The 25718-nt window shown below is 43.7% G+C and overlaps 1 protein-coding gene across 1 annotated transcript in view; it reads left to right on the top strand.

The window, feature by feature from the left end:
- LOC115087796 (drebrin-like protein) overlaps positions 1–25718 on the top strand; it is a 195529-nt gene that overhangs the window by 128993 nt on the left and 40818 nt on the right. Inside the window, exons 4-6 of the mRNA XM_029595386.1 lie at positions 6566–6640; positions 14042–14176; positions 18155–18232. Coding sequence (XP_029451246.1) covers positions 6566–6640; positions 14042–14176; positions 18155–18232 — 288 coding nt within the window. The remainder of the gene's footprint in view (positions 1–6565; positions 6641–14041; positions 14177–18154; positions 18233–25718) is intronic.

A 25718-nucleotide genomic window follows, 5' to 3' on the forward strand; every position in this document is an offset into this window, starting at 1 on the left:
AATCGCGCGCACAGATGAGTGGCCTGTGCGCACGCCGGGAGAGCGGGCGTTTGTCCGCTCTCCCGCAGACTTTACTGAATCGGCCCGTATGTTAATTATTTATATTATGAAACAATGTATTTACTTCCTTTCTTCTTTGGAAATGCAAATAATTTAAAATAATTGCTAACTACTGTAAACTGATTTGATATGCTTGCATGAAAAGTCGGTATATAAAAATTTTTAAATAAATAAATAAATAATTTGATTTTGTGGTAGGCATTGTAGCCTTTGTTATTGGTCCTAAACAAGGAATGGTTGGGAACTGCTGTTGTGTTTTCACCAAAAGTGAATGAAGAGAGGCAGATGGTGTGATAGGCTTATTTAGGAGCTGAAGGCTAACACGAGTTGCTTACTTAGTGACAAGAATGCCTGCAGCAGATGCAGGTACAAAGAGAGAGAGAGAGTGCTTGACTTGGCTGCCACTTAGCAACTGGAACTAACATTTCCATGCTAACTGAATAAATAACACCTTTACCACCAGGTGATTTAGTTTAGGCCTTTAGATGTCAAGGCCAAACTCAAATACACTGATCTAGCAATATATTCAGCAGGTGTACAATTAGTGTTTGCAGTGATAATATAGTAACTCTGGGTATTGGCAGCTTAACAAGTGCACCAATCAGTATGCTATCTGACAGAGTGTACAGACTTTAGACAGTTCTGGGATAGGTGTTGATTCATCTATTGGTCTTAGTGAAGGAATCTGTGCAAGGAGAGAAATCACAGGTTTCTCATGGTTACGAACTTCAGATATTCCTATCGTGTATGAAATGGATCCATTCGCTTCAGTGATGATGGTTGGTACACACTTTGATCCAGAGCTGTAGTTTTGCACAAGAACTGTATCATCTCTTTCTTTTTCAAACATTTGCAGTGGCTTGGATGATTGTGCCCCACTGGTAGAATCGGGTTCCTCTTTTAAGATCTGGACTGTATTTTGAGTATAAGTGATCTAAAAAAGTTTTCAGATGGCACTTCATGAGCATTTCTTGAAATCATAGGAGTCCAAGAGACGTTGTAGCTCTTGCTTCTTCAATCATCGTAAATCTGGGGTGTGTTTTCCACTAAAACGAAAACATAATGACAAGGAGTTTGTCCTTTCTCTGGTTTTCAGGTTTCACTGATGAGTTTATTGCCAGCTGTTGTGAGCTTGGTATATTTCCATTGACATTTTCAAATGGATTTCGTTGGTATGCTACAATGAGTAACTGCAAACGTTAGGTTGGTATTGGTGAGAAGGTCACATGGCAGAGTTTTCTCATAGACAAAGCAACCTTGTAGCTTCACTTCTCAACAGCTGAACAAAATGGAAGAGTTTTTAGCTGGTCAGTGAGGTTCAATGCTCAATTCACTCCTAATACTTTTGGGAGGGTGTTAATCCTTCTTCTTGAATTGAAATCTCTGAGCACTTACTGATAGCATGGGTAGGAAATATATTTGCAGCAGAGCCACAATTTCCTGATAAAATTTATCTGTAGATAAATGTGTGATTACACGTAATTGCTGATCCCTCAAACCAGCATGGCTTATTTAATAAAGATTTTTTTCCCATAAGAACAAAATAGTGTGATTGCCATGTTAGTCCACTTGAATGCATGGAAATAAAGGGCAAGAGAAAAAAATTGTATTGTGGGAGAAGTTGTGGATTTTAAGAAAAAGCACATTTTATTTTGACCTGATGATGGAGTGAAACTCTCAAAGCCAGCAAGAACTACATTGTTTAGTCCTATACAAAAAGATATCACTGTTATATATTTTTTGGCTTGTTGATCCTTATTTCCATACTTCCATTGAATGAGAATAGGAAAAGGTCCTTTCTGAAAAAAGGCCAATGTTGCGAAGGCACTCTCCTCACCTCCTCATCACGGGCCTGGATAAAGGTGAACCTGTAGATGTAGTGTATTTGGATTTTCAGAAGGCATGTGACAAAGTTCCTCATGAGAAGGCTTCTAGGAAAAGTAAAAAAAAGTCATGGGATAGGTGGTGATGTCCTTTCGTGGATTACAAACTGGCTAAAAGACAGGAAACAGAGAGTAGGATTAAATGGACAATTTTCTCAGTGGAAGGGAGTGGGCAGTGGAGAGCCTCAGGGATCTGTATTGGGACCCGTACTTTTCAATATATTTATAAATGATCTGGAAAGAAATACGACAAGTGAGGTAATCAATTTTGTGTCATCTGCAAATTTGTTCAGAGTAGTTAAATCACAAGCAGATTGTGATAAATTGCAGGAAGACCTTGTGATGCTGGAAAATTGGGCATCTAAATGGCAGATGAAATTTAATGTGGACAAATGCAAGGTGATGCATATAGGGAAAAATAACCCATGCTATAGTTACACAATGTTAGGTTCCATATTAGGTGCTACTACCCAAGAAAGAGATCTAGGCATCATGAAATCGTTGGTTCAGTGTGCTGCGGCAGTCAAAAAAGCAAACAGAATGTTGGGAATTATTATAAAGGGAATGGTGAATAAAACGGAAAATGTCATAATGCCTCTGTATCGCTCCATGGTAAGACCGCACCTTGAATATTGTGTACAATTCTGGTCGACACATCTCAAAAAAGATATAATTGCGATGGAGAAGGTACAGAGAAGGGCTACCAAAATGATTGATTAATTTATTTATTTACTTGTTTATTTATTTAAGATTCTTATATACCGACATTCTTGTATAAAATACAAATCACACCTGTTTACAGTACAACAGAACAGACGCAAGGGTGCGATACAAGGAATGATAAAGGGAATGGAACAGCTCCCCTATGAGTAAAGACTAAAGAGGTTAGGACTTTTCAGCTTGGAGAAGAGACGGCTGAGGGGGGATATGATAGAGGTGTTTAAAATCATGAGAGGTGTAGAACGGGTAGATGTGAATCGGTTTTTTACTCTTTCAGATAATAGAAAGACTAGGGGGCACTCCATGAAGTTAGCATGTGGCACATTTAAAACTAATCGGAGAAAGTTCTTTTTCACTCAACGCACAATTAAACTCTGGAATTTGTTGCCAGAGGATGTGGTTAGTGCAGTTAGTGTAGCTGTGTTTAAAAAAGGATTGGATAAGTTCTTGGACGAGAAGTCCATTACCTGCTATTAATTAAGTTGACTTAGAAAACAGCCACTGCTATTACTAGCAATGGTAACATGGAATAGACTTAGTTTTTGGGTACTTGCCAGGTTCCAACTTCTTATGGCCTGGATTGGCCACTGTTGGAAACAGGATGCTGGGCTTGATGGACCCTTGGTCTGACCCAGTATGGCATGTTCTTATGTTTTTATGTCCTCTCGCTGCACGGCGCAGCGGGGACGCCGTCGCCACCCTCCTCCAGGCCCTATCGTGCGGTCCATCCGCCGCCAAGCTCCGTTCCTGCCGGGGATGGTCCTAGCGCGTGCACGCGTGCCTCTCCCTGAGATTTAAAGGGGCCACGATGTGCTAGGGCTGCCGGGCCTCCCCTAATGACGTAATTTCCTCAGGTCTATTTAAGGCAAGCTCTGACAACCAGAGCTTGCCTTTGCAACTGGTTCCCTCCTTAGTTGTCTTGGCTCCTTGCTATTTGTTCTCAAATTCAACTTCTTTGACCGCTACCTGAACCAGACCTCTGCTTGTCCATTGACTTTGTTTGACCGCCACCAGAACATGAACTCTGCTTGTCCTTTGACCTCACTTGATCGCTACCAGAACCTGACCTCTGCTTGTCCTTCGACCTCGCTTGACTGCCACCAGAACCTGACCTCTGCTTGTCCATCGACCTCGCTTGACCGCTGCCGGAACCTGACCTTGCCTATCCCACGACCACGTCTGCCTGCTGCCTGCCTTCTGACCTCATCCTGCCTGTGACTTCGTCTGATCTCCGGAACCTGACCCCTGCTTTGTTGACTACTCCTCGGACTGACCTTTGGATTCTGACCTCTGCCTGATTGACCACTTCTTCTGATTCTGGCTCTGTCCATTGCCTTGTCATTGCCTACGCTGTTCTGGTATTCTTCTCCATTAGACCTCCAGCCTCGAACCCGACCGCGCTCCTCTCCTGTCTGTGGGCACGCCTGTCTACCATCTTTTTAGGAGACACTGCGAGGCCCACCTAAGTCCAAGCAGCCCAGGTCCCTACGGGCTTCCAGTGGTGAAGCTCATCCTAGCCTCTGTCTCCTCCAGTGCTCTGCCCCCTAGGGGCAGTTGCTTCCTGGTCCCTACCAGGGAGCCGTTCTCCACTGCTCCAGGACAAGGGTCCACCCCCCGAGCGCAACAGCCAGCAGAAAGAAAGGCATATGTCCCATGTTTCCAGGTCTGAGGGTGGTCAAACTTTATCATGTGTCCCGATGTCGCCATCTTGAGAAATATGGAATAATTTTACTTTATTTACAAAGAAAAAAAAGTCTGAGTTATTGCAAAAATCAAGCCAGTTCCAAAGTGAATTTCTTCCGCCCTATTCCATCTTTCAAATTCCTAATCTAGACGTCATGCCTGGCTGGCATCTGGAACTCATACCAGTCTTACAGGCTAGAGAGACATTTCCTCTGAGACAATCCCTCAGATAGCTAGGAGCAGCCATTTTCCCTCCCTCGCCGGCGTCAGGCCCATTGACTTCACAGTGCTCCCGACTCTAACCAGCTCCGATGGACAGTGCTATGACCTGAACCAAAGGGCCAGCCCAGCAGTGAGTTTTAGTGAGGTCAAGGTCCTTCCCTGATAGTACCCACTTGCCTTCACAAGGTTACTTGTCTGGTTGATTTTCCTTGTGATAGTTCTTCCTCCTTTTGCTGCTCACACACAGATTGAAGGAGCAAATCCCATCCTTGTAATCAAATTGTTGTGTTGTCACCCAGAGTGCATGAGGAGCAGCAAAAGGTATAACAACATAAGTTTAACTCAGGAGCTCAAAATTGACACAAGTTGCCTACACAGACCCAGGGGACGGAGAGAAACAGATACAGCATAGCGTCAACCAGAATATACTTGACTGAGTGACTGGAGTTAACATCTATATACTATATACTAGCCTGAATGCATAAGTTAGTACACTGAAAAGTGGACTCTTGTCCTTGAAAGCTTATGGTTCAATAAATCTGTTAGTTTATAAGCTGCCACCAGCCCCTGTGAAAGCAGCTTATTGGGAACTCAGCAATTACATGTGGAAATACAAAAGCATAGTCTGACTAGGTTTCCTATAAGTCCCTAACATTGCAGCTTTTCACTGTCCAGAGCTAGCTCTTGTGTTTTGTTTTTTATTGCGAGTTTGTGACTTGGTTCCTGATGGACAGGAACACTTCTATCCATATATAATTCTGCATGCACTCACAGGTCATATACATATTTTCCTCAGTATCAGCAATGTATGATCATTGTTGCCTTCATTTCCATAATGTAATTTAATTTAATTTTAAAATAGTTATGGCTTGCTTATCTAACATCCTAAAGGAGATACAATCAGACAAGCATAAAATCAAAACATAAAACAAACAAAAATAACAACTCTCCTATGGGGCAAATATACCAGTCTAATAAACAATAAAGACCATTCATTCAGTTTTATACTTCTAACATTCTCATAATCACTAATCCATTACTTCCACAAAAGCCTCTGAACAAATATATGTAAAAAAATGTTTCTGAAGGTTTTCAAATGTTGTATAGCCCTCAGCTTCTCTGGAAGGGAATTCCACAGTTTAAGACCATAAGCTCTATTAAATAAATAAATAGATAATCTCTACTAATTCGTATCTTCCTATGAAGTTTTGTTGTACTGTAGTAAATAAGGGGAATTCAGGCCATAGCTCTGTATGCTGCAGTGCAAGAGATATGACTTTAAGCCCTCTTGCCTGATGGGGCCAGCAGGGATTAGGCACACCACAGAGGTGACATGGAGTCCAGGGAGGGTGGGAAGATAGTGGCCACTACCGCAGTGACCCTTGCCACCACAGACCCTTAAAGGAGACTTCCCCAGTAGCTCTCAAAGCCAGCAATGGCTCTAGTGTTACCTGCAGGCCCACATGTCCCATTAGGCCCATGTAGGCCCATGGAAGGGAGTGGCTTCTTTCTCTGTGGAGGTTGGACCTCTCTCTAAGCACTGGTCAGCCTTAGCCGCAGAGTTTCCTTAAACTTGTCCCCCTTAAAGACACAGGAGCAGGCCGGCGGCATTGGGGTACTGTAGAATCACTGCTGACCCATCACTGCACCCTTAAAGAGGCAGGTCTGATGGAACGCTGCTGCCTTCCTGGGTCTTTTCCCCTTCTGTGGCCTAGGGGGGGGGGGGGCAAGGTAAATCCAGCCTTAGCTGCCTAGACATGTTGTCTGGAGTAGGATGAGATAAAGAGGGAAAATGGGTGAAGAAAAATAGGGAGGAAATTCTAGGGGTGGACTGGCAGACGTGCAGCACGTTAATTGTTGAGCCCCCATGCTTGCTTTGTTTTTCCCCTGGGTGATCGCCCAGGTTTTCATCGCTAGTGCAATCTCCCCGTGGAAGGGAAATCTCCTTGGAATTGAGTTGTTTGCTCTTCTCATGGTTTCTTATTTTTCTGCATTAGATCGGGGAAAAAGTGGATGACTATCACAAACAGACGTGTGCCGGGCATCTTCCTGCCATCAAGGCCTTCTTCAAGGTGAGAGAGAGTCTTTCTTCTGTTCCACAGAGAAAGGATTAAGAACTATGGGAAAGCAGAAGGACTGAAATATCGAAAGCTTTCTGACGACAGTTTTCAAGGGGATCTTGGTGCCTAACCAGAGGGTAAGAAAGTAGCGGTAGGCAGAACTGCTCATTGTCCCTGCTCTGTTTCACAACTTTGCAAGGAGGTGTTCCCAGGGGGGTTTCTGGGCTGGGGGGAGGGGGGGAAGAGCATGTGTCTAGAATTGCATTTTCATTAACAACCAACCACCAAGGGAACTCCCCGATGTGTGGTGATGTGCGGTAGCTACGTCTAAGACAACCACTTTGTGATTGTCTCAATGGGTAGCTCCCGTGTTTATTCTTCAAATGCTTTATTATTCAAATTTTTCAATGTATTTTTTCTTTTTTCTTTCATGTGCTTAATTAATATCCTCTCCCTGGCGGATAGCCCGACCCTCCCTAAGCGTTCTCGCTTTTCTGTGAGTACTTATCAGCTTCCTTTGCTCCAAACGGATTCCTGCCTCTTCTGTGGGGTCGGAGCCGCCTGCCCGACAGTGGCCGTGTTTCGGCAGTTGTCTGCCTGCTTCAGGGACCTCGGGGGGGGGATTTTTCTTTCAATTCACCGCGTGGTTTCAAAATTACTAAAGCACATATCTTTAAAGAACATAACAAAAATTCAATTTTTGTACTCATAACACATATGTTACATCACTAATAGAGTTTTGTTGTTTTCTTTAAAAATCATTCTCGTGAGCGGCGCCTTCATAGTGTAATCCGGCATCTCTCTCTACCCAATTCGCTTTTAAACTACCCTGGACCAATCACTACTACCCTACCCAGATCGAGGCTGAGAGCACCCTAGGGTGCCTCATGAATGATTGAATGTGCACCTCCCGTGATGTGTCATAAAAGATGTTTCACGGCATTTAGTGTTTGTATTCGATGCCGATCACTGTTACTACTTGCACTTAGCGCTATATTTTATTGTAATTTTTATTTTTTAATTTTTGTTTTCCTGTTGTTGTGATATTTGTCTGTGTTGATTTCAGTGGACCTGATGGGGAACTGTTGCTGGTGCTGCCATGTTTCTATATTAAGGCTGCTGGACCTGATGGGCAGCTAAGGTATCTCCTGTACTGTTTGGTCACAAACATAGAGAGAACAGCAGGTGTCCGCCAGCACAGAGGATGTAAAAAACAGTACAGGAGATACCATAGCTGCCCATCAGGTCCAGCAGCCTTAGTATAGAAACATGGCAGCACCAGCAACAGTTCCCTGTCAGTTCCGCTGAAATCAACACACACAAATATCACAACAACAGGAAAACAAACATTAAAAAATAAAAATTACAATAAAATATGGCACTAAGTGCAAATAGTAATTGTGATCGGCATCAAATACAAACACTAAATGCCGTGAAACATCTTTTATGACACATCACAGGAGGTGCACATTCAATCATTCATGAGGCACCCTAGGGTGCTCTCAGCCTCGATCTGGGTAGGGTAGTAGTGATTGGCCCAGGTAGTTTAAAAGCGAATCGGGTAGAGAGAGACGCCGGATTACACTATGAAGGCGCCGCTCACGAGAATGATTTTTAAAGAAAACTCGTAAGTAAAACAAAACTCTATTAGTGGTGTAACATATGTGTTATATGAGTACAAAAATTGAATTTTTGTTATGTTCTTTAAAGATATGTGCCTTAGTAATTTTGAAACCATGCGGTGAATTGAAAAAAAAATCCCCCCCGAGGTCCCTGAAGCAGGCAGACAACTGCCGAAACACGGCCACTGTTGGGCAGGCGGCTCCGACCCCACAGAAGAGGCAGGAATCCGTTTGGAGCAAAGGAAACTGATAAGTACTCACAGAAAAGCGAGAACGCTTAGGGAGGGTCGGGCTATCCACCAGGGAGAGGATATTAACTAAGCACATAAAAGAAAAAAGAAAAAATAAATTGAAAAATTTGAATAATAAAGCATTTGAAAAATAAACACGGGAGCTACCCATTGAGACAATCACAAAGTGGTTGTCTTAGACGTAGCTACCGCACATCACCACACATCGGGGAGTTCCCTTGATGGTTGGTTGTTAATGATCTCTTGAAAAAAGGGAACGAGGTTTGGTTGTTAAGTAGAATTGCATTTTCAGCAGAAAAGATCAATTGGCCCAGACTGAGACTCTTCCTCTCTGCTACTCTAACATCTAGGGTAGATGAGTACACAACTTCCCATTAACTAAACTGCTCCTCTCTCTCCTCTCTCCCCACTCATCCTCTCTCCTTTTCTTTCCTTCTCTCTGTTGTTCTTCACTAGCTTTTTGCATTTGCTGTTTCTCCCCGGAGCTCAGGGCTACCCGGGAAGTTCCTCTTTGGAAATCTGCCGAAAGTTGCTTGAGTACTTTATACCCCCCTATAGTGCTGCTCTGCAGCTTGCTTAGGTTTGTCCTCGTTATGAAGTCCCATTTTGACTGGATGTCTGTACTCTCTCGTGTTCAGGCTACCTCTCCCATCTTTGCTTTCTCCATTCTCTTTTTTTTTTTTTCCTCCTTACTTTTTCTCTCATACAATCCCGGGATAATTCCTGTTTGGCTTCCTTTTTACGTTTTATCCAGGTGACAAGTCACAGTGGTGTTTCCAAAATTCTGCTCATCACAGTTTTGAGGTGTCATAAGATCTTAGTCCCATCTGGGTTTTCTAGTTTCTCCTCCCTGTCCTGCAGAATGCATTGGGATGGGTGCCAAGAGCAACGTTTCATGATGACATGAGCCTACGGTTGGCAACACAGTGTTTTGGGGGAAAGCAATGTTAGAGAAGGCACTGGGTTGTTTTTTTCTTACCATGCTATGGTCTGCATCAGCATATTGTACCTGCCGGCGTGTTATGGGTGTTCTGAAGAAGATAAGGGATCGGGAACTGTGCTGAGGTAAGGACATTTTTTTAGTAATGAGACAGTGAAAAGATGGCCAGATGTTTCGCTGAATAAGATTATTTGGCAGGATGGCATTAACAGATTGTCTCTGCCAATTCGCAGATTGACCTATCCTTCTCGCCAGGGGTCAGTCACTCTGTCGAGAGCCCGGGGGCGGACTCCTGCCTTGAAATAGCTGCTCACACTGCAGTCCATTTGCTGTCGGCATTCTGATCTGCTGCTTCCAGTTTGGGCTGAATTCCTGAGTAAGGGAATAATCGTGCCAGGACTTTGTCACATTCTCCAGTATCTCTGTGTCACTGGACTATAACCGGGAAGGAAGACCTCTCTCCCACGTGTTTTACAGCTGTTCAAGTGCCAGGGCTGCAGTTTGCTCTGTAATTATTAACAGCTTTCTTCTTGCCGTCTGCTCTCTGTTTGAAAGTCTTTCATACTGTCTTTGGCACAGGCTGTTAGAGCTTCTTTTACCTTCATAAGCCCACTCATCTCCGCTGCCTCACACGCTTTCCGTCCTCCTTTCTCAGTGATCCTCACCGCTCAGACATGCAGACTTCTTGCACTTGTTGCCTCTTCTGTGCACTCTCTCGTAGCCTGCCCTCGTTTTTCTCATGCATTGCTTCTCTTTCACATGCAGGTATTCTCTCTCACTTGTACCTTTTCACTGTTTCTTTCTAGTCTTCTTTCAGTGCCTTGAGTTCTCATTCTGTGAAATCTGTCTGCCATCACACAAACCCATGTGTACTGTGCACTCTCTCTCTCTCTCATTCTAACCCAGGTCAGATATATTAAATCTTGAAAAAGGGTAGTTCAACTTGCAAAGTTGCTAAATTGAGCGCTGTATACCCTCCGATGAGAATATCCATTCTTGTTGTACAGTGACTTTCAATTTGATGGTGTGCAGTGCTATAGTTTAATGCTGTACACTCAGAAAGCATTTCAGTTTCACCCGTTTCTATTTTTTTTTTCCATCTGGCACAGTTGAACAGACAGAGAGACGCAAATCTTTTAAACTAACTTCATTCAAACTGGAGGCACTGACCCTTGTTACGAAGGCAGACCTCTCACCCTGTTGCACTCAGGCCTCCCACACTGACCCTTTATCCTGAGAGACACGGACCTCTCACCCTGACCCAGAACTCTTGCTGTGACCTACTCAGGTCACGCACACCGACCTGTACAGAGGGACGTTGATCTCTCACGCACTCGCTCTCTGTAGTGAGGGTCACAGACTTTCCAGGTGAAAACTCTGCCTCATTCCTGTCTCCAGTATGCCTGCAAACACCTTCTCCTCACCCCCTTATCCTCTCCCAATGACTAACCCTCCTTGCAATTCATACATGGGGAATTATAGGGTCTCCACATGTTCAAATCTGAGCATAGCTCAACAGCTGTTCCTCGGAAGCACACGCAGAGATTCCAAGAATTACTGTACGATGTGGGGGCAAGTGCAGACAAAGCCAGCACTAGCAATCCTAATGGATCTCGTCATCCTCGGCCTCTATTGCTGCCCCCCTCTGGGAAACAACAGCCAAGCGAAAGATGAAACATTGTGAAATCCGTACACTACAGCCTGTGTGATACCCCTCGGCAGGCTGCTTTAATATATATCTTCCATTATAGATCAGTAGAACTGCAGCTTTTAATACGAGGCAGGATCTGTGTCCTCGGTATCATGGTGCCCGACTCTCGGCATTGATCAAAATGTGATGGGACTTGCATTGCTAAATGCTGCTTTTTTTTTATCGTATTTTTAGCACTGGGTGCTCTCTTCATTATTGGTGACAAAGGAACCCGATTTGCAAAACTTTTTATTTTTTGTTCCCCAGGTCTGATCTAATGGCAACTGTGTTTGCAACCGATCTGCCTCTCTGCTAACTGACCTGGATTCTTGGCACATAACAGTGCCCTTGTGAATGCCCTTCAGCTGCTGACCCCCCTAAACATGCTCGCCGCTGAGCATGCAATTTATTTCCAGGATTAATCCCATGAGGTCTGAGAAATGGTTGCAAATAGCTGAAACTGATCCAAGACGCTGTAATTAAGCAGAATTGTCATTAGTTTTCCCTGGAATCTCAAAATGGCCCCTTTCTACTCGTAAGCCAGGGATCTCTTAGCAGGGTTGGGCTGTATATGATGATTTTGCATCAGTGATACGTTTCTAAGCTGAGGACATGGGATTCCAATTTATGGAGGAAAGCCACACCAAAAAATGTGGAGAGATGAGCGAACACGCTAGCCTGAATAGCAAGGAACCAGGTGTGTTGCAATAGTGTTCACAAATGGTCCAAGAACCTCAGAATGAATAAGCAATAAGTGCCTTCAGGGTTTGTGCATAACAATATTTTATTATGGAATCAGGCCCCCTTTTTTTAGGGTTGGTACATAACAATATTTATATTGTTTATTCATTGTGAGGTTGTTGGACCATTTGTGAAGACTATTGCAACACATCCAGATTCAAAGGTATAACCTGACTTTATCTCCATGGTGACATTGGGAGCTGGGAATCCTTACATGAATTTTGACTGTGTGTAATGACTTTGTAGCTATCATGTGCATGTACAAGCCAGAGGCCTTACAGTGAGGTTTGACTGCATTCATAAACAGAAGAATCACTTATGGCAGAGCAGAATAATTTGGTCAGCCTAGCCACCAACTGCCAGTTGATATTTTATTTCCCAACTGGAAAGATTTTAATGTAATGAATTTCTCATCTTTGCATTCATTTTTTTTTTTTTTTTTAGTTTGGGAGACAAGAGGGGAGAGTTCTTTTTCCAAAATATCACCAGAATTTATAAAAGGTCCATATTCAGCGGTGGCTGAATACATGCCCAGGATCAGCAGCCATCACTGACAAGATAACTATTTATTCGGCTAAATAGCCGGCTAAGTGATGAGGGTCATCCTGTAGGCCTGTCCTAAAGTTAAGCGGATAGACTTATCTGATAACTTTAGGAAAGCCATGTATATTTAGCGCACATCTGCACCACTGAATATTCAGGATACGTTAGCTCGATAGGTTCATCTGGCTAACCAGCCAAGCTATACAGCGGCTAAATATGGACCTCTAAGGGTAATACTGCCATTTAGGGTCCCCACTTATGCGATTATGTTTTTTGTCTTTTTAAATTGTTATACGCTGCCTTTATTGTTGGTTTCAAATATTTAATTTAGCACTTTTTTTTTTTTTTTTTTTAATTTTCATCCACTTTGAGCAAATTTTATTTTTGGATGTATTGTGGAATATAAATGAACTGAAATGTGATGCACTGGATGTGAATTTCTCTTCGCCTTTTTCATAGTGTTTAGAGGGAAGCAGGCAAATTGTCAGGTCTTATTGCTCATGTTGCAACTTTATATTCATGGCGACTTATAAGTCAGGGATATTATGACAAGAATTTGCTGCCTGAGATCCATAGTGATACACAGTTAGGGATATTGTAGCAGGAGTTTGTTGTATGTGGCTTGATAGCCATGGTCTGCCAATGGGCTGGGGAAGTTATGATGAAAACTCTCATGTCGGGTTGCCAGTTGGCTCCATGTCATATGGAATGGGCTGATTTGGTCCCTGGTTTTACCCCTGCCACATGCATGGACTTGTAGTCTTGCTTTTTCTTCAAAACTCCTGCCCCCGTGGCATGTCAGGTTCCAAGAGCGGCGAGACTGACAAGGAGTCAGCCTAGGAAGATGCACCTGAAGGGGACAGACCCAGCTGCGGATTCTGAGACAGCCGCTCAGCAACTCCAGGAGCTGCTCTGCTTTCATCCGCTGTGAAATGAAATCTCCGAGATTTGAGTCCCTTCACCTGCGAAATGTAGCTGCCAGGCAGATGGGAGGAAAGCAGAGCTGTACATCTAGTATTACACGGCACGCTCTGGCATTAGCCGTGCGGATGGACCAGGGGGAGGGGGGAGAGGTACAGAGAGAAGGAGGGTTGACGGAGTACAGGATGGAAAAGCTATGAATTCACCTCTTAGCTTATGAGCATTAGGAAAAGTAGTACCTCGTGATAATCATTTCAGTAGCGCCATCAGTGTATGCAGCACTATACTGGGTAAGTCACGTTACTATGGTAGGTCGTGACTTTTTTGAAATGTTTATTTCAAACATAGATAAATCCTTTTTTAAAATATGTTTTAACAATCTACTCTGAATTGGTTCTGACAGTACTGTAATAACAGGAACTAGGCATCTGCTGGCCTTCATTCGGAACGGCAGGAAGAGCACATGGAGCCTCATTAACTAAGGCTTTTCTCCCAGGCTGCGTCTGTGGAGGGAAAAAAGCTTAGCAAATCAGGCTGGTAGCTTGTAACCTCAGAAGCCAGCTTCCTATAGACACATTGTCTTTTGTTACCAGGGGGACCATTAAACTAAGGAGGAGGGGAAGTTGAAAGGTCATGTTTGTTTGGTTGCTTAAAATATCTTCTGACCTGGTGACAGTATACGACTGTGCATGGTTGCCCCCGCAGGAAGCCCATGCAGTACTCACCGTTCACAGAGTGGATGAGGTGACCCCTGATGCCATTCAAGTTATTCTATCCCGGATCTCGACGGCCGGCGGGATCTCCAGGGGCGCTCGAGCTCTTGGCTCAGAGGCACTGGTGGTAAGTGCTGACCTGTTTTCCTCCACCCAGTAGGAATGATTTTGTATTCTTTATTTAAATTGTTACTACTGCATCTCCTTTTTATTTTACAAAAGCAGCTTGGATTTGGATTCCTGAAAGGGACAGTGCAGCTTATTACACAAACTGGCCAGGAGAAAAGAAATGCAGGTAGCATTTGCCTAGTGGACCAAATGTCAGCTCGCCTTGACATGCCTGCAATTGTTATCTAAAGGTTGCAGTCTTATGGAGGCACCTGCCCAAAGGAAGCTTCTAGATAGGTTTCAGATGACGCCTAATGGTTCCCTCATACCAGCTGCCAGTCAGTTTCTTGATAACTTCTCTAGGGAAATAAAAGATAATTCAAAGGGGCAGAGCAAGACCCCATAAGAGGGGAAGATGAAGGGTTGTGTTACTCCATAAGAGTGCCATCTTTAGAGAACCGAAATCATATGCAACTGTTCTTTCTTCAAAGACAAGTATTTTTTTACAGTATCACATTGATGGAAATAGAGATATCTGGAAAAAAAAACAAAACACTTCCCCAAAATGTAAATCAAATGCACAAATCTATATCACTCACTCACCGATGGCATTTGATACGTATAGCAATGTGCCAGCCTGAAAATGGATGTTCAGAAGTCTGGTTAACTCAGGCAGAGAGAGGAGAAACAGCTACCTTCTTAAAGTTGCTTTGGATCATCAGGCAGTTCCACCTTCATTAACTCACCGGTGCCCTTGCACGTCTAAGCCCAAAGACACCTGGCAGACAGGGATTAAGTCAAGTGCTTTACATTTAGGCCAATTCAGAGAGGATCGTGGGAGAACGGGCGCTCCGTGCTGAGCGCCCACTCTCCCAACACGCGCCTAGCCACCTCTCCTGGCTGCGCGATCCTGTATTTAAATGAGGGGGTTGCACTAAAAGGAGGCGCACGGGACAATTGCGCGTCCCTAGCACCTCGGCCCAGGAGAAATGGCTCTGTCAGCGGGTTCGGGAAACCGACGCTCAATTTTAGCAGCGTCGGATTTCCGAACCCGCTAACAGCGATTGGTTAGGAAGACATAGGCCGGTAAAATTGAGCGTCCATTCTCCTAACCGGATCGGCCGGCACATTTTTTTTAATATTTTAATTATTTTATTTTTTTTTTTTAACATTTTTGGTTCCTCCGACTTAATATCGCTAGGATATTAAGTCGGAGGGGTTACACTTTTTCGGCTGCTCATGAATGAATGCCTGCCCTTGGCACAGAATCTGCCCCTTTTTGCTTCCTTTGATCTTCTTGATTCTCACAGCGTGCTCCTACTATGGTAATTCTCTGGCCCCCAGAATACATGCAGACTGCAACTGCTTTAAGCCACCCTGTCTCTGTGGCAGCACTTCAGCCCCCAGAGACAAACTGACAAACAGCGGTTACTTTTAAACATCCTGTCTCTGTTGTAGCACTTCCGTCTAGCCCATGAAGCCAATGCTGTAGGTTTTGAATTGCAGTCTTTTCTTAGCAGCCCAGTCCAAAAATAAACATATGTAGCAGGATTTAAACTCTTGTTTTGCTGTCACAGTTCAGCTCAAAATTAAACACAAAGAGAATGCTTGCTCAGTCTGTCAGTCAGCTTCCCATTTTGAATCACCACCTCTGCCTTTGGCAATACACCTGTGTTTTATCAATAGTGTGTTGGGAATCTCCACCCTCAGAACCTTAATTACATTACATTCTACACCAGAAATGCTGGGACTTGTAGTTCCTTCTCATACTCCATTGCTCTGAGTTCCCTCTGGCCTGCAAAGGAATCGTACATCCCTCCACAGTCAGGTTTTGTAGTTAATGTAAGTTGTCAAACTTTATTTTTTTTCATTGTTCATTTTCCCATCCAGCTAATGACTCCTTGAGGTACTCCCCCGTTTTAGCAAAGTTAATTTTCCTGAAGTCTAGAACCCTTGCCTTTGAATGAAGCTTCACTGCCTGTGGTCTAATACTGAACTACACCATTTGGTGATCACTGGATCCTAGATGATCATCCAGTACAACATCAGAAATTGTCCCCATTAGTAAACACAAGGTCCAGTATTGCTCCCTCCCTGGTTGGTTACATTAACAATTGATGGAATGGTTCTCCCTGCGGAGAATCCAGGATTTCCCTGCTTCTAGAAGACACCACTGCCAGGATACCCCAATCAACATCCAGCAGATTGAAATCCCCTAGCAATAGTGTCTCCTCTTTCATAGCACTTTTATGAATATCCTTCATTAAATCTCTATCATTTCTTCCATCTGTAAGAGATGGGGGAAAGGACACCCTCCTTGCTTTTATTGATACGAGTGCAGCCTTAGACATTGTTGATCATCAACTTCTTATCCACCGGTTGGCCGAAGTTGGTCTTTCCAGTACCATTCTTATTGGTTCAGCTCCTATGTGGCTATTCAGTCTTTTAGAGTAGATTGGGACTCTAAACCTTTGGATGTAAAATCTCCTTTTTTTGTGGAGTGCCACAGGGGTAGGTTCTTGCTCCACTGCTTTTTAATGTGTTCTTAGTTCCGTTAGCCCCCTTAATTCAAGATTGAGGCTGTTCTCCTTATCTGTTTGTAGATGATATTCAGGTTGCTGTATTTACTGACCCAAGACACCCAGAAGAAATGTTGAACTTTGATAGTTACTTAGATAAAATTAATGATTGACTACAGATTCATAAGTGGAGCGAGAATCTGGCCAAATCGGAAGCACTCTGGATGACTAGAAGGTCTCATGAGGTTACTGCGATTCCACCTAAAGATGTTGTTTCAGCTTTACGGGTAAAGCTGGATTCTGAATTGTCTATGACGCCTCAAATCTCTTATGAGCTTCAGTCATCTTTTTTCTTTTTAAGATATATCAGACGCTTGAGACCATATTTGAATGTTGGTGATTTACAATTGTTGGCTCATGCATTTATCCATTCAAGAATCGATTACTATACTATTCTTTATCTTGGTGTGCCTTTGACTCACATGAAGCATCTGCAGGTCTTGCAGAATACAGCAGCTAGGGAAATTTGGGGTTTAGGAAAATCTCGACAAAGATTGCATTGGCTTATATTGCATCAAGTTTAAAGTCTTATGCCTTGTATTCCGAGGTGTTCATAAGGGCCAGCCTCAACATCTTTCTAAATTGTTGATTCCTTAGGCACCTGGAAGATCATTATGGTCTTCTCAGTGTGAACCTTTACCTATTCCCTTGCCTATGGTTATTACACATGCGTGAACCCATTGTACTTCATTTAGTTATCAAGTTCCTGTGTTAGGGAATTCCTTGCCTCTTGACATTCAGAAAGAATGAAATTATTTGAAATTCAGGAAACTAGTGAAGTCCTGGTTATTCAGTAAGGCTTTTGCGTGATTGGGTCCTTTTTCATGAGTTATCTTCAGTTTGCTGAATTCTAAGTAAAACACTATTTACTATGGTTAGAGTGATGAGTTTGGGTTAAGTGAAATGGTTTTCTTTTGCTTAGGTATGGTCTGATAGCAACTTTTGTTTGATTGTATTTTGTTTTTATCTATTTTATTCTAGTTTTGTTTTATGTTATTTATTATGCATGTCTTATATTGTAAACGGCTTGGTTTCTCATGGGATAACAAGTAGTATATGAAATTGAATAAATAATAATAATGTTTTATTCCCTCTTTCCAGATTAACCCACAGTGCCTCCTCCTTAGCTTATAAGCCCTCCAAGTCTGTTGCTTTAATATTTGTTTTTTATAGTGCCATTCGTGCTCCCTTCTTTCTGCCCTGTCCTTACTGATTAAATTGTAGCCCAGTATAACTATAACCAAGGGTCATTTTTTTGTATGAGGTCACAGCTGTTTGGAGAAACAAGAGAGTGAGTTGCATGTGTCAGTCAGTCCAGGGATCCACTTGGTTGATCCCTTCATGAATCTTTGTAGTGATGCAATAATGCAATGGGATGAATGCAATCCTTGCCGTCTATTGATTTTTTTTTCTCACAGGGGACTAATTACCGAAAGACAAATCCTGCACTGGAGATGAGACGCACCAATCGGAACTCGTTCTGGGCCCAGGCTGAGGTGAGAACTCAACCAAAAACACCATGAACTTTACAGAAATAATGCAGGCTGAGAATCAGGTAACAGCATTATATTTGCATCTCTGTTCAAAATATCCGTTATTATAAACTGGTGTGTATGTAAGATCTCTGCTGCCTAATGATGAGCCTATCACATTCGCCGGCCAGGTGGGGCTGAGCTGAGAAGTATGCATCTCAGTTGGGGAAACTTTTTCAGTAGAGCTCGGGCACAAACTGCAAAGAGTGGTGATCAGTCTATAGCATACTGCCCTCGTCTGGGCTTCCGGTGAACCTCGCTGAAAAAAATGCACCACTTCATAGAACAGAGAGAAGAAAGGGAGGCAAAGCAAATTGGAGCTGGCATGTCAGGAGAGGGTTTAAAGCCAGCGTGGGAGATTGGGGATAGCAACGCTTCTGTCAAGGGTTCTGTTTTATTTCTGCCTGAAATGTTACCCTGAAACGTGTCTACTTTTATATTCTTAGTGTCCTGCTCATGCTGTCTGCCCAGGTAGAAGTGCCTGACCATGCGGCGGACCTGTGAGAGACTGTGTGGGAGCTGTTCGTGCTTGTTTTGTTAGCTCCAGGGTTTTTGTGTCTCTCTTTATATATTAAAAAGTCTTGCATCATATTTTTCCACTTGAAGCAGAATGTTCCAGTTCTATCCTTTTACTCCCCACTCTTCCAAAAATAGAATTACTTTAATTACGAAACAATGCCTGGCATTTTCGCAAATTATATTTGTCCAAAATTAGGTTCCACCTAGTCTCAAAACAATGATGAAAAATCAGGTAATTAACACAAAGAGCTTAGGGGGTGAAATTCTTCTGACCCTGAAACAAGAGCGGGATGTGGGGGTGATTTGTATCTCAGGATCTCAAGGTGGCCAAACAGGTGGCTAAAGCGATAGCAAAAGCTAGAAAGATGCTTAGCTGCATAGGGAGAGGAATGGTCAGCAGAAAAAGGGAGGTGAAATTGCCCCTGTATAAGTCCCTGGTGAGATCTTATTTGGGATTCTGTGTACAATTCTGGACATCGCATCGTCAAAAGGATATAAACAGGATTAAATTGATCCAGAAAGTGGCTACTAAAATGGTCATTGATCTTCATTGTAAGCATATGGGGGCAGACTTAAAGATCTAAACATGTATACCCTACAGAAAAGGCGAGATAGGGGAGATATGATAAAGACATTTAAATATCTCAAAAGGTTTCTATGCAGAGGAAGTGAGACTTTCAACGGGAAGGAGACTCTGAAATGAGGGGTCATGGTATGAGAGTGAACGAAGGTAGTCTGAGGAGTAATCTAAGGAAGTATTTGTTTATAGAGAGGGTGGTGGATGCATGGAACAGCCTCCTTGTAGTGGTAGTGGAGACAAGAACAGAATCTGAATTTAAGAAAGCATGGGATTGTAGAGCTGAGCAGTTATACAGATAGGCAGAAAAGATCAGTCATGTGGTCTTTTATTTTTTTGCCATCAAGTTTCTATTGTAGTGAATGTGCAAGTTCTGTAAAGGGAACTTCTCAGCTTTTGCTGAAGTGATGAAAGAAGACCCAGAGGTGCAACATTCATCTGTCATCCTGTTTATTTTTATTTTATTTAAAGGTTTTATAATCCGCAATCTCCTACAGTCGATTGATGCAGAGTACAATATTACATTCACAATATTAAAATACAGTTCAATTTAACACAGTGAATATTACACACACACATTTACAAATTAAAAGCTTCACTAAAATACAGTGCTTTCACCTGCTTCCTAAAAATTGTAATATCATTAATGCACCGCACTCTTTTGGTAACGCGTTCCATAGAACAGGAGCTGCATACAAGAAAGCCCTAACCCTGGTTGTTTGCACTTTATATCGGTGTGCAGCAGGCGTTCTTAGAAGATTTCCTTCCTGAAATCTCAGTGCTCTTTGAGGTTCATATTTTATTATTAACTTAGCCAAATTACAAGGTTTTTCAGCATACAGTAATTTATGAACAAGTACTACTGTTTTAATTTTGGAATGATATGTCATTGAAGGCCAATGTAATTTGATGAGCTCTGGGGTTATATGGTCTCTACAACCAACCCCACTCAACAAACGTGCTGCTGCATGTTGTATCAGTTGCAAAGTATTCATATATTTTTGGGGTAATCCAATATATAAACCATTGCAGAAATCTAGCTGTCCAAACAGTAATGACGGTAGTACTGCATGAAACATTTCACAAGTTAAAAGTTTCTTCAATGGCATTAACATTCTAAGTTTATAGAATGCCTTACAAACTACTTGCATAATCTGAGGTTTGAAGGATAATTTGGAATCTAGAATGACTCCTAAGATTATGCCCTTCCGTACTATGATTTAGGGGCGGATTTTAAAACCCCCGCGCGCGTAAATCCTCCCGGATTTATGCGCGCAGGGCCCTCGCACGCCGGCGCACCTATTTTGCATAGGCCGCCGGCGCGCGCAGAGCCCCGGGACTTCCGCGCGTCCCGGGGCTTCCTGAAAGGGGCGTGTCGGAGGCGTTGCCGAATGACGCGGCGTTTGGGGGCGTGACGCGGTGTTTGGGGGGCGGGCCCGGGGGCGTGGCACCGACCCGGGGGCGTGGCCGCGTCCTCCGGAACAGCCCCCAGGTTGGGTCTTGGCGCGCCAGCAGCCCTCTGGCAGGCGTAAATCCATGGATAAAGATAGGGGGGGGGGTTTAGATAGGGCCGGGGGGGTGGGTTAGGGAGGGGAAGGTGAGGGGAGGGTGAAAGAAAGTTCCCTCCGAGGCCGCTCCGATTTCGGAGCGGGAACGGAGGCAGGCTGCGTGGCTCGGCGCGCGCAGGCTGCCCAAAATCGGCAGTTTTGCGCGCGCCGATCCTGGATTTTATAAGATATGCACGGCTACGCACGTATCTTATAAAATCCAGCGTACTTTTGTTTGCGCCTGGTGCGCCAACAAAAGTACGCGATCGCGTATTGTTTTAAGATCTACCTCTTAATGTTTTGCTAGCAAAGATTAAACTAATACCCATATCTGGAGGAGATACTTTACCAACCCACAACACCAAGGTCTTTACTATATTTAGTGACAAGTGATTGGTCCTTAACCATTGATCAATTTCTTTGCTACTGCCTTGAAGATGTAACAAAGAGATGTTACCATCTAGGCAGGGACTATAGTATTGAATGTCATCAGCATAGGTCTAAAAACCAGTCCCAGAGAGTCAAGAAGGGTACACATAGAAATATTGAAGATTACGGAAGACAGGCAAGATCCCTGAGGAACCTTCTGCACATGGATCTCTCCATTTAGAGCAGGCTTCTCCCGCCTGGACCTGATACTGATGCCCCTGTAAATATGAATTAAACCACAAAAGATCTGTACCACTTATACCAATTTCTTTCAACTGATCAATCAATATATCGTGATGTATGGTGTCAGAAGCTGCCATATTTCTATGCTGCCATTGTATTAAAATTCCTGTTTTTTACCTTGATCTAATTCACGTCGAAGGAAGTCTGTTAAAGACAGAAGTAAAGTTTCTGTCCCATGACATTTACAGAAGCCTTATTGATCATGTAACAATTTATTTCTCTCTAAGTGGGTTTCCAATTGACTAAGAACACTCTTTTCAATAATTTTACTCAATGTGGGTAAATTAGAGACTGGCCGAAAGTTAGCCACCATGCCGGTAACTTTTAAACAGGCACGCAGGCGCACATAAACGCGCGTTCGTCAGCCCACACCAGGGGACGCGGCCATTTTATAACCTACCCGTGTATATATGTGCATGTTATAAAATGGACTGTCCGCTCAAACGTGTGCACCATTTTAAGTGGACACGTGCTTACGCGAGCAAATGCCGCTTATATCACGTAAGTGGGGGGGGGGGGGGGGGGGATTTTAGTAGACACATGCAGCGACACCATTTCCAGTTTTCCCAGTTTGTTCCCAGATTGCCCAGATAGTGGGGTTTGGAAGTCCTATCCCTTAACAGCCTCCCTTCTCCCCTGTTAGCCCCTCCCTTTAAAACCCCACTGATCTGCCTATGTCTGTTTGTTTTACTGCTTACGCACCCTCTGTAGCAGAAGTAAAGTTACGATGTAGGGGAACCCGGTGCGTGCCTGTGCACATAACTCTTTCTGCTCAAATTTCAAGTTGAAATCCAGGAACGAGCATGCCCCGCCCATGCCCTGCCCAGACCACACCCACACACTGCCCCCTTTTCTTTTGGAACTTTTCATTTGTGCACATAGCGGCAAGCACGTGAACATGCAGGCGACTTTTAAAATCCGCTCGGCGCGCACTGAACTGACCTTCGCGCGTCTCCTGATTTTGGCGTGTGCCGGGCTTTATATCGAGAGCAAGCGCCAAATTCTTTCGTATAGGGCTAATAATTGTTCTCTTTAATGTACAGTACAAATTGCCTTCCATTAATGATTTGTTGACCATTGGCACTGTCATTTTGTAAGGCACTTTAACATTTTAATTTTAACATAGCTGAACGGGCAAGGATCCAAAATGGAATATGTTGATTTAATACCATTGATTGCCAATGTCACATCCAACACAGACACCTCCTCAAAATTATCCCACACAATTTCAGAAGCAGCTATTGCAGTTTGACAAGGAATCATTGGTTTCACAAAATATTTGAATACACTATAGAGTGGGATCTTTTCGGGATACATAAGGAATATAGTGTGACATCCTATTTAATTGATTATGTAATTGGACAACCTGATCTTCAAAATATTGTGCCAAAACATCACAGTTAGGATAATATTGTTCAGATGTGTCCTGTTTCATACTCCATTGGCGTAGCACCTGAAATAATTCCACTGGTTTTTTTCTGGTTTTTTTTAGAGATATTTCTATCCTCATAAGCACCGTATCTTTCTTCTTGTTACGTCAACATGCATTATAAATCCCTTGTTGGTGAAAATATTATGTCATCATTATTCTTATTTCTCCTCCATTTTCTTTACGTATTTTATGCTTTTGTTCTTGCAATTCATTGGCATACCATGATTTTCCTTTTACACTGGCAACCGGCTAAGCTTTTGATTATCGTCTTGGTAGAAAGAATTGCCACATTTGAGGGTCTCTCATTAAACTGTTGCCCTGAAGTCACTTTTTCCTACCTTCGGTTTTCTAAAGCGTTGTACAACACGCCAGTAACATTGAGAGTCAGAGAGAGACGCACAGGTACCTTGATATTTGAATATGATACGGTGAGTTCTGCGCACCCTGAGATTAGCAGGAGGAAGGGGGTGGCTGTTCGGACTTTCTCTCTTCCTCCACCGGGAACAACTTCATTCTTAATTTATATTTTCTATCAGATAATAAAATAGTCTTCAGCCTTGCTGGCTCTGGCTCGATTTTCTGGCTCAGCGTCTTTTTTTTTTTTTTGTTTTTCCTATTTTCTGTCCTTATCTCTCCCTTTTTTTGTTGTCTCTCTGATATCCTCCTTCATTTTTCTTTTCACTTTCAGTTCTTTCTCTTCCTTCCTTCTTTATCTCTTTCAGCATCAGATACTTTAACACTTTCTCTTCTTTCTTTTTCTCTCCACTTCTGCTTTTTCCTTCTTTCTCCTCTTCTTATTCATCCCACCTGCTCGGCTTTCCCCATTCTTCCTCCTGCACTCTCGCTCCATTCCTCATCCCCCTTCCTTCTACATTATCACCCTGGATTCCTCCCCCAATCCCGGGTCCTCTCCTTTTCCATCTCCTGCCCTGCCTGGTCCCCTCTCTCACCCCTTTCTCTTCCTCCTCCCCATTCTCCACCTTTTCTTTCCCCTCCTGGTTATTGCCTTCGCCCTCCCATCTTACTCTCCCCCCCCTCACCTTTGCTCTTTCCCTCTCTCCCCCATCTCTTGTCCTCTCCTCGGGTTCTTCTCTCTCACTCCCCCCACATTTCTGTCCCCCTCCTTGTTTCCCCCCCTTTCATCCCTACCCTTGCTGCCTCCATACACATTCGACCTGTCCTCTCATAGCCCATCCCAGCACTCCCTCTGCTCTCTCTTCTCACTGCCTCCTCACACCTCTTCTTGCTCTCTCCTCTCACTGAGCAACTCACCATAGTCACAGTTTTTCTCCTCCCAATTCTTTGATCTCTCGCTCACCCACACATGCACACTTTCTCTTACCGTCTCCTCTCCCTCTCCTTTACTGGGATCCAAGCAGGACTGGCCAGGTGGACACAGCTTCCCCCCCTCCTCTTACTGCTGATTGGTTTTGACTCTCACAATGAATGGGGAGGTGGGGAATTAGGAGCAGATCTTCCTCCTGCCTCGGATTCTGCCCTAGTGCCCAGTATTTCACGACCAGCGTGCCATGGCACCCTGGTGTGTCTTTAGACGTGATCAGGTGTGCCAGGGAAAATTCACCACTGCCTGATGCTCAGATCCAGGCCAGCACCTGGGCTCTGCTCTCAGCGCCTCACAGCAGCAGGAGGCACCTTAAACATGTAGGAGCTCCATTCTGAGCGCAGGCCTCCTCTTCCTAGCCACAGCATGAGCTCTGGAGTGTGGTAATTAATGGGCAGCATGCACTACATGGATAGCTGGGTCCTACTTTGTGTGGCACACACTGCCCACAACACCTCTTCATCTTCCCCCTCCTGAGCTTTCTCTTTTGAGTCCTTCCAGCCTCTGTCTTATCCCCAAGCTGAGTGAGACAGGGGTAAGTGCTCACTGAGCACTGGATGTGACTCGTTCTGAGTTTTCAGAGCAGCAGAGTGGAGGAGCTCTGGCAGCCAGGTAACTAATCCAACCAGTTGCCTGCATCACACTAAATTCTTCCTTTTCCTGCACTGGTATAAAGAGGGAACTGATTGTGACAAGTTCATGTGTGTCCCCACTCCTTCTCTCTCTTAATTTTAAAATTTGGAAGAGAGATTGATAGGACTTTCAGTGCTTCCCTAGCTCTTATTTTGACCATATGAGCCCTCTCCATGCCCATCGTGCCTGCCCTGCAGAGGTTGGTGAGCCACACCATATTTCTGTTCATGTAGGGGTGCCTTGGGTTTGAAAAGGTTAACACTGACTTATTTAGCACAGATGGAAGAAAGATGCAGCTTGGCTTAGAAGGGGAGGTGATTGCTAGGACCCAGAGTCCTCTGCTCTCCGGAGATCTGGAGAAAGGGATCTAAACATGGAGTCTCTGGGTCAAATCCAGAGACTTCCCAGGTATGAGGAGCATTTATGAATTGAACTGATTTGTCACCAAGAGTGGTGGGCTGGTGATGGCTTAAAATGTCTGCTAAAATCTTGTGGTACAATTTCAGAGAGTCAACGGTACTGCAGCTTTCATTGCAACTGAAATCAGAATGGGTACCTTCCCTTTCCTTTTTATGAGATAATTTCATAGGTGTTGTGACATTAATTGGACCAGAACGGTGGCATACCGAATGATTTTTTTTTTTCACTTCTAGCTTCACACATACACCATAGTATATTTAAGATCTCTGTCAGCTTTAAAGTTTGTTCACCTTCATGTAGTCAATGTG

The sequence above is a fragment of the Rhinatrema bivittatum genome, chromosome 1 (assembly GCF_901001135.1).
Source record: "Rhinatrema bivittatum chromosome 1, aRhiBiv1.1, whole genome shotgun sequence".
Lineage (NCBI taxonomy): Eukaryota > Metazoa > Chordata > Amphibia > Gymnophiona > Rhinatrematidae > Rhinatrema > Rhinatrema bivittatum.